Source organism: Hevea brasiliensis, chromosome 18 (genome assembly GCF_030052815.1).
Source record: "Hevea brasiliensis isolate MT/VB/25A 57/8 chromosome 18, ASM3005281v1, whole genome shotgun sequence".
NCBI lineage: Eukaryota > Viridiplantae > Streptophyta > Magnoliopsida > Malpighiales > Euphorbiaceae > Hevea > Hevea brasiliensis.
The window spans coordinates 32,074,624-32,088,223 of record NC_079510.1 but is presented as its reverse complement, the minus strand read 5'-3'; the positions used below and the strand labels follow the sequence as shown (position 1 = coordinate 32,088,223).

Sequence of the window (13,600 nt, the reverse complement as noted above, 5' to 3'; positions counted from 1 at the left end):
GTCTAGAGCTTCGCGACGACATAAATTTTAAATTTTTTCGACACCGTTTTTTGGTGGGTCCCACGGAACTTCGCAGTGTTTTTCCGAGCATTAAATGAGCTTAGAAAATTCTGCAAAATTTATGTACTAACCCCCATGTTGTGGGCTTCGTGTAGGTATCCTCAATTCGCGGAAATTCGACAGTTGTCCGGGTCTGAGAATTTCCGGCCAGACAGACCCGTTACCGGAAAAGTCTCCGAATTGGACCGAGGTTTTGGCTACCCCCCCCATTGTCAGACGTCCCGAGCGCGTCCCCTAAGTCGGAATCGGCAAAGGTAAACCCGAACCTTGCTTTTTCGTAATTTTCTAGTGCTTAAATAGGATTAAAAATTCATAAAATATTCGTGGTTGTTCAGAAAATTATGATTCTTTTTGCAATAGCCTAGTAATATTGCTAAGGACCGCGGGGCAAAGTTTTAGAATTTTTAGAGCTTATTTGGGCAGTTTTTGCAAAAATGATCAATTATAAGGACTAAATTGAAATTTTACATATTGTGATGGATGACTGATTTGATCGGCCCAGGAGGGGCTGTGTGATGTGATTGAGTTGTGGATATATGGATTGTGAGTATAGAAGTGTGTTTTGAGCCCTTTTGCAGGTTGGGTAGGTCTTAGGTATAGGGGAGACTCTGCCGGATTTTCGGCACGACTTATGACGTATTTGGTTTTTTCTTGATTTGTATTGAGTCATTTGTGTTAAATAATTGTAATGTAATTGTCAGGTGAGCCGGGACAGCCTTGTTCCTCCGCCCAACCACCACAGTGACCGTTGTCAAGTCTGTGAGTAAAATATTAATTTTAACTGTAATTTCGATATTATTATATGTTCAAGCATGCCCATGCATCACTCATATGCATATATTTATGTAGTTAAACTCTAGGCACGATTTATGTTGCATTCATAACTGTTAGCGTGCCATGGATGTTGTTGTTGTAATTTAGAGCAATGTGCGTGCGTTTGCGTGCGTGTGATGTGGTGTGGACTATGGATAGGACGGGTAGACACGGCTTGAGATCTTCGCTGGGACCCGGTCCTTCGGGGTAGACACGGCTTGAGTTCTTCGCTGGGACCCCGATTTGGTTATTAAGTGGAAGTCCAGTGAGTTCTTGGCACTGTGTTGGATTTAAGAGAGCTGTATAGGGGATCAGCTCCCATATATTATGATTGATATTGCAGGGTGTGTGAGTGCTCCAAATTACCTTTTTGCTGTTATGATGTGAAAATATTGTTGCAGTTGCATTTCACTCCACAGGTTGCATTAGTTTTAGATAGTTATAGAGATTATGGTTAAAATTGGTATTTTACTCTCTGAGTCGAACGCTCACTCCTGTTCAATATTTTTTCAGGCTACAGGAGGATTTTATTGTGGTTAACCTGCTTTTCTCCTTCGCAGGTTGTTTATCAATATTTGTGTAATTTTATTTACTACTAGAATTTTCGCATGTGTTAGAGATATTTAAATGATTCGGGTCTGTAATATAAATTTTCATGTGGACCTGTAAAATTATTATGTGCATGTTTGATGGATTAGATGAGGGAGCTGAGCTCCCATTTATTTTTTGATGCTGATATGAGTATGTGGAGGGTGAGCTGAGCTCCCCAATTGATGATATATTTTGTTTACAGGTCGGGTGAGTCAAAAACTCCCCGTTGAAAGGTCCACTTTATGGTCGGACTATGTCCGGTTGATTTCTTGAAATTGGGCCTAAATGGGCCTTAGAGTTGAATTAATAAATAGTTAGGCTTACTACAGGCCTCGGGGGCTTTAGGCTGGCCCAGGTCTTAGTGCCGATCCAGCCCATAGGTTGGGTCGTGACACTCTTTTTGGATATAATTCATCTTCTTTTTATTTTTTAGTTATTTTAATTTTTTAAAATTATATATTCTTTTAACAAAATATATTAAAAAGATGTTCACATTAATTATTTATAGAATAATATTTTTTATTGCTAAAATTACTTTTTAAAATTATTTACTCTTTTTTACAAGAATACCAATCCACCCGTTTCTTTATTCCTTCCATGACTTCACCATCACTCAATCCTTCTTTATTTTTTAAAAAAGTTTTTTAAATTTCAATTGATTTTAATTTTTCAATATTTAAGCGTGAATTATATAATTATTCAAAATTTTTATTTTATTTTTTATATTTCTTTAAATATTTAGTTTCTACTAATTGTGATTTTTATTAAAATAATTTAAAGTACTTTATTTATACCATAAAATATATATATATATATATATATATATATATATATTTAACTTTCTATCATTTGAAATAATTTTCAAGCAAAACTTTTCTAATAATGATAACTCCAAATTTTGAATCTTAATTTTACAATTAAAATTTATTTAGAGATTAATTTTACGCTATTGATCTAGCCATTTATAATACTTTTTAAATTTTGTCAAATAATAAAATTAAATTATTAATATTGTCCTCGTAAACAACAGTGGAGCTTTTTGGAAACTAGAGCGGCCATGACCTCCAACGCCCGAGCCTCCTCAAGAAAATTTGATGATAACCCACTTCAAATTAATTTTATTTATGAATTTTTTAAATATTAAAAAAAAACTTTTATTCAATATATATTAATATGAATATATAATTATTTAATTCAAAATTTTTTATGATTAATTACCATTTAACATTAAAATTTTCTTAAACTATTATTAACTTGTGATAATATTTTCTTTTTATAATTTTTTATTTATAAATATAAAATGTATTTAATTTTTTTTTAAAATTGTAAATTGAATTTTTAAATATTTACGATAATATGGTAATTTTGTAATAAATCATATTTTATAATATAATTGATCTATATTTCCTTTTAATAATTTAAATTTTATATGAAAAATTTATTATATTCACATATATTTTTATTCTGATCTTTTAAATTTTTAAATTTTTTATTTATATAAAAATTATACTCTTTTTAAAATATAAAAATAAAATTTTCCTAAAATTTTTTTAAGTAGAATAAGCAGAGACAATTTTTATTTATTTGTATAGTAATTAAGATGATGCTTTTTATTATTTTTAATTAAATTTGTAAAAAATTTGAATTTTTTTTTTCATGTTTTGCAAAGAATGTAACTCTTAGATAAATAAAAAATATTTTTATTAGTTATAAATAATGTATAAAAGTAAAGTATAAATTAATATATTATATTTTTACATAAATAAAATTAATAATTTATATAATAAATAATATAAAAAATTTTTAAAATTTGATAATGTTGATAGAATATATAGATTGATTACTTAGTGATTGCGTGCTCTATTTTTTTTATGATATTTATATTAGTCCAATAAAATAATTTCAAATTTAAATATTGAAATATTTGCATTTTGTAAAGCATTTTTTTTAAAAAGGTAAAATATTTAATTTAATCTATGTACTTACAAGAGAAATTTAATATAATATATTTTAAATTTTTTTATCTAAATTAACTAAGAAATTTCAATTTAACCTTAATTTAACTCAAAAATTAAAATTCATGAGCTAAATTTAAATCAAAAGCTAAGAAGTTCAAATTCTTAATTTTAGGACTAAATTTTTTATTTTTTACTTTAAATTTAAAAATTAAGAAGCTTCATTTTTTATTTTTATTAAATTAAATTTAAACTAAAGCTTACGGACTAAATTAGATAAAATTTTAAAAAATTTATGAATCTAAATTAAAAAAGTTTTTATCTAGGATTAATAACTCTTATTTATGATAATATCTTTATTATTTTATACTTCTTAACGCTTATTTTGTATCAAGACGATCAGATTTGATTTTGATTTCATATAAAATAAGAATTAATTACTAAAGAGATTGCATTATCTCTATAAAATATTGGCTTCCTTTCCATGCTTTAATTATTTTATTCCTTTAGTGGAGGTAGGTATGTGACTTAAATAATATAGGAAATTGAGCTGATAAGTTTAGTCCCATGCGTAGCTTGAATTAACACTTGAATTTGAGTTTTAGGGTTTGTTTTTTTTTTGAAAATATTATTTAAAAAATATTTTTATATTTTTTAATGTTTAAATCATTAAAAAATAAGTCAATGAAAACATTTTTTTTTATTAAAAAGAAAATTAAGTATGTTTTTTAAAAAATAATTTATCTTTTCAATTGATTGAACTTATACATATATAATAAAAATATATATTTTTAATTTAATAATATAATTTAATAATAAAAAATATATTTTAATAAAAATATTTTCTTAAAAAATAATTTACATAAAAAATATTTTTATATACGAATTATTTTTCACAAAATGAATGAAGCTTTAGTAGAAAAAAAATTACAATATTATCTATCATTTATCTAAATTACTAATTAATGCATTTCTTAATTCAAATAAATTATTAATTTGGATAAATGATACATTAATATTGTAATTTTTTTAAGACTTCATTCATTTTGCCAGAAATAATTCATATATGTAAAATTTTTTCATGATTATTTTCTTAAAAAATATTTTTCCATACAAATATATTTTTCATTGTTTTATTGCATTAAAAGTATATATTTATATTATATATGTAAAAATATTTTCACAACTTAAAATAATTATTAAAATTAAGAAAATAACTTTTTTTTTAAAAAGATAAAGTTATTTTATTTAAAAATAATTTAACTTTTAATTTAATTAGAAAAAATTATTAATTATTTTTTAAATATCTCAAAAACTAAAAAAAAATATATAAAAAAAATATTTTTCAGGGCAGTAAAACAAATGGAAGCTACATTTTTCTTAATTTCTAACTAAGAAAATGAAGAAAAGAAAACATCACGTAAGGGCATTGTTGTCAAGGGATATAATTGTCAAGAAAATAGAGAAGAGTGCCCTAATCAAAACATTGAGCTACTTTAGCAAAAAAAAAAAAAAAAAAAAAAGAAAAAATAAATAAATGAAAACAAGAATAATCGGGGAAATGTAATATGACTGGGCTGTACCCGCCAATTACATGATCTACTTTGAGCTGTTTATCCGCACCAAAGGAATAATCGTGCCCAAAAAAGCTGTCACTCCAAGATTCAAGAGAGAGAGAGAGAGAGATAGTACACAGAAAGGTGAAGCAGAGTTCTTTGCCTCTTGTTTCTTGATATTATTGATTATTTTCATGTTACTTGTTTGAAAGGATTTACTTGTTTTTGCAGAGCTCTGCGAAATCAGGTTGAGAATGGGTGATAAAGCTGAAACTATGGAGGCTGTCTTGAAGGAAGCTGTGGATTTGGTACTAAGAAAAGCAAAAAAATTAAAAAAAAAAAAAAAAAAAAAAAAAAACAGAGCAACCGAACCCATGTCTCTGTTTTTTTATATTTGTTCAAACTTTTGATGTTTTTAACTTGAAAGTTTTTTTTTTTGGGGGTCTGTATTTTTGACGAACTGGGACTGCTGAGTGCAGGAGAACGTGCCAATTGAAGAGGTTTTTCAAACTTTGAGGTGTAATTCACATGGTCTCACTACAGAGGCAGCTGAGCAGAGGCTTGCCATTTTTGGATATAATAAGCTCGAGGAAAAGCAGGTTCAAGACTATTAACTGTTTTCTGCTTTCAATGGCTAGCTTTTTCTGGGAGTTATATGATATGCCCTCTTCTCTCTCTCTCTCTCTCTCTCTCTGGTTCTGAAGATAACTTTAATGAATATCTTCCGGGTTGGTTTTATGGTTTGCAGGAAAGTAAGATCCTGAAGTTCTTGGGATTTATGTGGAACCCTCTTTCATGGGTCATGGAGGCAGCAGCTATCATGGCTATTGCGCTAGCCAATGGAGGAGTGAGAATCCTTCTCTCACTTTTTGCTGTTTGCTTGCTGAGAAAATTTATACGTCTCTCCTCCAACTGAACCCACACAAATTTAAAGAAGAGAAATGTGTCCGGATATTTCATTTTCTCAGCAACAGCAAGATTTTTCATTTAAAAGCTTTATTTTTTCTGATTCAAATTTTTGTTCAATGTCTGAACCCGTTGTTGTTTTTATATTGTTCAGGGGAAACCACCTGACTGGCAAGATTTCGTTGGAATTATTACGTTGCTTCTCATAAATTCTACAATAAGTTTTATAGAGGAGAACAACGCTGGTAATGCTGCTGCTGCTCTCATGGCCCGTCTTGCTCCCAAAGCCAAGGTATGGATAGAAGAATCTCTGGATGTTTATGGATTCTTCAAAAGACTTTTGCATTTCTTTATGCCTGGAGTTATCAGTGTGCTATCTGAGGTCAGCTTGTTAAATTCTTGGGCTCATTGCTCTTACTCTTCTTTTCTTGACTGAATTTGTTTCAGATCCTTCGAGATGGAAGGTGGATTGAGGAGGACGCCTCGGTTCTTGTTCCGGGTGATATTATCAGCATTAAGCTTGGAGACATCCTTCCTGCAGATGCCCGTCTCCTTGAAGGTGATCCACTAAAAATTGATCAGGTAATTTTACAACTTCTCCTTTTCTGTTTACTAAATTTACGTTTGATCAAGTTGAAATGCTTAATTGGCCTTATTTTATGTTTGATCAGTCTGCTCTTACTGGTGAGTCTCTTCCAGTGACAAAAGGACCTGGGGACAGTGTTTATTCAGGTTCTACATGCAAGCAAGGAGAGATTGAAGCTGTGGTCATTGCCACAGGTGTGCATACATTCTTTGGTAAGGCTGCCCATCTCGTGGATACCACAAATCAAGTTGGACACTTTCAAAAGGTAAGGAGATACAAATGTTTATTCTTTTGTTCAACACTTGAAAATGACTATCGGAAAAGAGAAGGGGGTTTGACATAGTTCTGCTTTTGTGCTGCTTTTGTGTTTGTTTAATAGGTATTGACTGCAATTGGGAATTTCTGTATTTGCTCCATAGCTGTGGGGATGATAATAGAAATAATTGTCATGTACCCAATTCAACTCCGAAAATACCGCCCAGGAATTGACAACTTACTAGTACTTCTTATTGGAGGGATTCCTATTGCAATGCCCACAGTTTTATCTGTGACAATGGCAATAGGTTCGCACCGTTTATCGCAGCAGGTTGGTAATTATGGACATTGCAGCTTTGCAATCTTAGATGATCATATTTGATGGTTGGTTTGGGGCTATGCATTAAGCTATACTTTGTTAATTATTGCAGGGAGCAATAACAAAACGAATGACAGCGATAGAGGAAATGGCGGGCATGGATGTCCTTTGCAGTGACAAAACCGGAACTCTGACCTTGAATAAACTTACTATTGATAAGAATTTGATTGAGGTTGCTGCTTTTTGCTGCAAACAATGATTCCATCTTTAACTTTTTATTGCCGTTTCAACATTTTGCATGGGTTTTAATGCGCAGATCTTTGCTAAAGGAATAGATGCAGATTCTGTGGTTCTGATGGCAGCTAGAGCCTCTCGAGTGGAAAACCAGGATGCAATAGATGCTGCTATAGTGGGGATGTTGGCTGACCCAAAAGAGGTAGATTGATAGATAATATAATGTCTTCTATTTAAATTTTTAAATTTTTATATTTAAACTATACCACTTAGTCTTTCCCATTCCACTTATCATTTTACTTTGTTTTGCTTCTGACTTCAACAAGGCACGAGCTGGTATTCAAGAAATTCACTTCCTTCCATTCAACCCAACAGACAAGCGAACAGCTCTGACATATATTGATAGTGAAGGCAAAATGCATCGGGTCAGCAAAGGTGCACCAGAGCAGGTATGGGTATGGCCAACAGTGGCTATATAGATGTTTTGGCAATTTAACGTTGAATTAATTCATTTTTTGACTTGGTTATTAGATTCTGAATCTTGTACACAACAAGTCGGAGATAGAACGTAGAGTTCATGCAGTGATTGAAAAATTTGCAGAACGAGGTTTACGTTCTCTTGCAGTCGCATACCAGGTAAGTTTGTCACCCATCACCCATGAAGAAAAATAAGACGCAACGTACATGGGTTCTAACTTATATTCATGCAACTCATATTTGTCTCACTAGTCAACTATATAATCACATAATGAATATGAACTATAAAGATTAGTTCACGGTCTATATGTGGAAACAAATAGTTCCACAACTTGTTTGAAATGAGAGTCTCCAAAAATTAAGAACCAAGCCAAACTTGCACACACAAATGCTCACCTCTTGTTACACCTTAAAAAAGGCTTGTAAGGCTCTTCTATATACCATTCAAAGTGTGCCAACCTTCTTGCCAAAAGATGCATCTCTTCGTGCATTACAGATCCAATGTACATGACTTTTGGGTTTTGCCACCTTTTTAGCAATGTATATGACTTTGGATTTTAAGTCTAATGGATCCAGGATGACCACATGGACCTAGACCATATTTACAGCAACCCATTATTTTTCATCGTAGTGTCAACTACTCAACTCAGTTTATGCACAGGAAGTTCCTGAAGGTAGAAAGGAAAGCCCAGGAGGTCCATGGCAATTCATTGGTCTCAACCCTCTGTTTGATCCGCCAAGACATGATAGTGCTGACACCATTCGGAGGGCATTGAATCTTGGGGTAAATGTGAAAATGATCACAGGTATATATATGTATCCATTTTTTCTGAAATTATTTATCATCATATTTGTTATTGGATACTCTTTAGTGCTTCTGGTGCGGTTCAATCTCATTTATTTACGGTGACTGGTACTTTCAATCTCAACTAGGTGATCAACTGGCAATAGCAAAGGAAACAGGACGCCGTTTGGGAATGGGAACCAACATGTATCCTTCATCAGCCTTGTTAGGACAGAACAAGGATGAGTCAATATCTGCTTTGCCCGTTGACGAACTTATTGAAAAGGCTGATGGATTTGCTGGTGTTTTCCCTGGTATTTCATCCTTTCTTCCCTTTAAGCTGAATTACCATGCATTGGTTGTTGGTTTTGCTTATTTGACTGGCCTTGCTTCATCATTTGACAGAGCACAAGTACGAGATCGTCAAACGTTTGCAAGCTAGGAAACATATATGTGGAATGACTGGTGATGGAGTAAATGATGCTCCAGCTCTTAAGAAGGCTGACATTGGAATAGCTGTTGCTGATGCAACTGATGCAGCTCGTAGCGCTTCTGACATTGTCCTAACAGAACCTGGTCTCAGTGTTATCATTAGTGCTGTACTAACTAGTCGGGCAATATTCCAGAGGATGAAAAATTACACAGTGAGCTTTAATTCCAATTACTAGATTCATTATTCAGAATTTATCACAGTACGGACTGCCTAGGTTCAGAATATAGAACCTTAGTTGCAACTAATTGAGTCCAGAATCTTGTGTCTGAACTTTTGTTAACGTAAATCAATACCATGGCAGTATGGTTCACTAACATAGTTGATTTCTTTTTTATTGCAGATATATGCAGTCTCTATTACAATCCGTATAGTGGTAAGTTGTTAGTTTGATGTTGGCTTTGTAAACTTTTCTTTAAAAAACAATACTACTTTAATAGCTAAAATCGCACTTCTGGCATTGTAATTATAATCTGACCAATATTCTGGTTTCCTCTCAATATAGCTTAATTCTTATATTTCTTTTGTGACAGCTTGGCTTCATGTTACTGGCACTTATCTGGCAGTTTGACTTCCCTCCCTTCATGGTGCTGATCATTGCTATCCTTAATGATGGTTTGTATCTCTCTTTTGATGCAGTGGCTGTAGATTTAATCATCTTCTCTACCATGCATGTGTCAACTTTTTTTGTAGTTTTCTGTTGAGGATAGATAAAACTGATAAGAATTTGTTAGTTTTCACAATTTGTAACAGGCTTTTCAATATTTCTGAGTAGCACTGGATATGCCCATAATCTTTAGAGACTTTAGTTTTATCCAAATTGAGCGGGTTTGGTTGCAGGAAAGATGTAAAAAAATCTTTGAAATTGTGTTTTTTTGGGCAGTATTATGGAGTATTTGGATGGAGAGAAATGATCATATTTTCAAAATTTCCTTTCATTAAAAGTGTGGTACAAGTTTTTGTTATTATTACTTTTTTAGCTTCAATTTGGGTTTATGCTTTAGGAGCTTTCAGTGGGGTTACATTAAGTGTCCATTTATTTTGCTTGGAGGATTACTTCTTCAGTCTTGTTTTTAAATTTATTACCATATACAAAAAATGATTAAACAAGAAAAAAAAAGAGGATTATAATTTGTTTATGCAAGACTCTAATGCCCATTGCTGTTCCTCTATATCTTGTTATTTCATTTTTTTTTTTTTTTTGACCTGGATGGCTTTTGGGTTTGGTGGATCTTTCTATTAATATTTACAATGTGTACACTGTGCCAGGCACGATTATGACAATATCTAAGGATAGGGTGAAACCATCTCCTCAGCCAGACAGTTGGAAGTTGGCAGAGATATTTACAACTGGGATCATTCTTGGTGGCTACTTGGCTATGATGACTGTAATTTTCTTTTGGGCAGCATACAGGACAAATTTCTTTCCTGTAAGATGGAAACATTTTTTTTTACCCCCTTTTTTTTGGATAGTATTATAGTTTGTTGAAACCAATCCCAGTTCTACTTTCTTCACTGTCTTTACTTTTTTTTTTTCTTTTTCTTATTGAGATTATGGAAAAAAGGAACAAATTTACATCTCCTGTTTAATGTTTATATGTAGAGTCCATTTTCCTTGTACTTGTAACATTGCACGGATGCATTGTAGAAACTGATCCTGACTTCCTGAGTTGTGCAGTCTGTGTGGCTATCACAGTTAGCTCAGTCTTGTCCAATCATTTTGAAGATTTTTGTTAGTGTTCTTCGTCAATCTAAATAGACCACCCTAATGGGCATTTTTGCTTCCATCCTTTATGGTGGTAACCACTAACTAAAACTTCAATATGCCACTTAAAGCCATAAACTTGATTGCATTCAGTGATTTCTTGTCTGTGATTTTCTGTGAAGTACACCCAACACATACTTTTGATTAGATGTTATCTTTCAAAGATGTCTGTACATGTTTTTCTCTCTGCTCTTGGTCATGTGATCATTTTTCACCTTACATCAAATGGTTGGGCTAACACCTATAATACTCAGCGAACATTTGGGGTTTCAAGACTTCAAAAGAAGGATGAGGAAGACTTCAGAAAGCTTGCCTCAGCAGTCTACCTGCAAGTGAGCACTATTAGCCAGGCCCTCATATTTGTGACTCGGTCTAGAAGTTGGTCTTTTGTTGAACGTCCTGGCCTTTTGCTTGTAACAGCTTTTGTGATTGCTCAGCTGGTAAGCGAATTTTAATTTGGAACTCCGTTTCTGATATGTTCATTATTACTAGAACATATGATTCACTGCTTGTTTTTCTTTCAAGGGCAGATTGCTACTTTAATTGCTGTCTATGCAAAGTGGAGCTTTGCTGCAATTGAGGGCATTGGATGGGGTTGGGCTGGTGTGGTCTGGCTCTACAACCTTATCTTCTATTTCCCACTTGATTTCATTAAGTTCTTCATTAGATATGCCTTGAGTGGGAAAGCTTGGGATCTTGTCATTGAGCAAAGGGTACAAATGGCACTGGTTCAGTGAAGTTATTTTGATCTGTGGAACCTCTCACAGTCTCGCTGACTATTTGTGGTGGAATTTTCTGTTTTCCAGGTTGCCTTCACAAGGAAAAAAGATTTTGGGAAGGAAGAACGTGAGCTTAAATGGGCACATGCACAGAGGACCTTGCACGGTTTGCATCCACCTGACACCAAGATGTTCAGTGACCGCAGTAGTTACACTGAGCTTAACCAGATGGCTGAAGAGGCAAAAAGACGAGCTGAGATCACAAGGTATAATGTTAAATTCAAATGAAGCCCCTTGCTATAGTATCCTAAGTTTGACATCGATAATTAATCACGTTACAATCATGATAAACTCGGAAAATGCAATGATAAGGAACAGATTGTTCTTCACAAATTTTCCATTTTATTCTGAAGGTTGAACGATCTCATTAAGCCTGTAAATTTGAATTTCATTCTCATATATTACATGGTTAGTGAAACAATAAATGTGCTTTTAGTTATAGAATGTTAGGGTCACTAAACATTCGAGAAATTTCGTTTGCTGCTTGCAGACTCAGAGAACTGCATACCCTGAAGGGACACGTTGAATCAGTAGTCAGACTGAAAGGTCTAGACATCGACACAATTCAGCAAGCCTACACGGTCTGAGAGACATGATAATTTTTGCTTCCAGAGGTATATTATACTTTTCAAAGATGAGAGTAAAATGTGTAATTTATCTTCTGAATGTATAAAAACCATAATCTAGGAGCAATTCTGTATCATATTTTAGGACGAGTGTTTCTCCATATATGCAACAAAACTTTGTTATAGCTTATGATTGTTTTCCGAGTTACTTTTGTTTTCGCCTCGTCTGCTCAAAACATTAATGGATGGTTCATTGCGCCATTTTGTGAAATGGGTAGCAATTTTTCCAAATTTAGAGGGAAAACTTATAAAATGTCCTTCAAATACCATACAAAATTGAAAAAGAGAAAAGTTTGTTTTCTAGGTAGTGTTTGTTTATGTAAACAAGAACTTCTACCGTAGAATAACTATACCACAGAACTTTCTGCGTTACTTTGGTTTGTAATTTTATAAAGAATCGGTGGGCACATGAGACATTACAACCTGTTTCTCGCATAGGGGAATATTGAATAGAGTTACAAATTACAAATCACTAGAGATGTGTTTCAAAATTGAATGCAATTTAGTGATAGGATTTATTTTTTATTTATTTTTTTATTTTTTTATCCGGTTCTATGACTTTAGATATAAGACATATGATGAGATATAAGATGTATGGTGGGATCCACCTATTAAGTATATGAGTTTCATCTTGAATCGAGTCTAAATAGAAATATCCCTCTTATTGATATGGTATTAGTTTTCTTTCTTTATATAGATTCATGAAGTTAGATTAATGATGTAGAGAAAAAAGGGATTAAGAGAAACAAATTCTCTGGACTTTGTTCATTCTCGATTATCATAATAACTAAAGTTTACATAATAGAAAATCTGTGCCTATTTACTAGAGTTTTTGCAATCTTTATTACGTTAGAATTAGGAATCCTAATTCAATTCTATTTAAGAATATAAAACTAATTGAACTTTCTAAATAAAATAAAATACTTCATAAACAATAATAAAATTCTTATATAATATAAACTTTCTAATTAACAATAATCTAAGTTTCTTAATTTTAGGCTTCGTTTATTTCATAGAAAATATTTTCTTGAAAAATATTTTTCATATTTTTCAGTATTTGGGACACTTTGAAAAATATTTTTCATATTTTTCAGTATTTGGGACACTTTGGAAAATTGATTAACGGAAAATATTTTCTTGGTCAAGGAGAAATTAGGACCCTATTTAGTTCAATTCTATAGTAAAAATCATTTCATGTGCAAATGAATTCCGTAATAGAATTCATTTATAAATGAATTTTTTTGTTTGACGTATTTTGTATTAAATATGAAATTTATTTTATATGAAACAAATTTTATGTTTGGAATAAATAAAATAAAATAAAATGATATATGATAAAAGAATAATTTTGTCACTTGAAATATATATGATTTTAAGTTTGAAATTCATTTGCACATTTTATCA

The 13,600-nt window shown here is 32.1% G+C and overlaps 1 protein-coding gene across 1 annotated transcript; it reads left to right on the top strand.

The window, feature by feature from the left end:
* Window positions 1-4,987: 4,987 nt before the first annotated feature.
* On the top strand, window positions 4,988-12,326 carry LOC110632599 (plasma membrane ATPase 3). The gene is made up of 22 exons (XM_058140725.1): window positions 4,988-5,119; window positions 5,207-5,283; window positions 5,455-5,574; window positions 5,724-5,822; window positions 6,036-6,173; window positions 6,329-6,463; window positions 6,553-6,732; window positions 6,847-7,053; window positions 7,154-7,273; window positions 7,358-7,477; window positions 7,602-7,724; window positions 7,807-7,911; window positions 8,414-8,558; window positions 8,686-8,850; window positions 8,942-9,180; window positions 9,370-9,402; window positions 9,560-9,641; window positions 10,296-10,456; window positions 11,046-11,231; window positions 11,322-11,504; window positions 11,598-11,776; window positions 12,061-12,326. Exons 1-22 carry the CDS (start codon window positions 5,014-5,016, stop codon window positions 12,155-12,157), a joined length of 3,000 nt encoding a protein of 999 aa, XP_057996708.1. The 5' UTR covers window positions 4,988-5,013; the 3' UTR covers window positions 12,158-12,326.
* The last annotated feature ends 1,274 nt before the right edge of the window (window positions 12,327-13,600 follow it).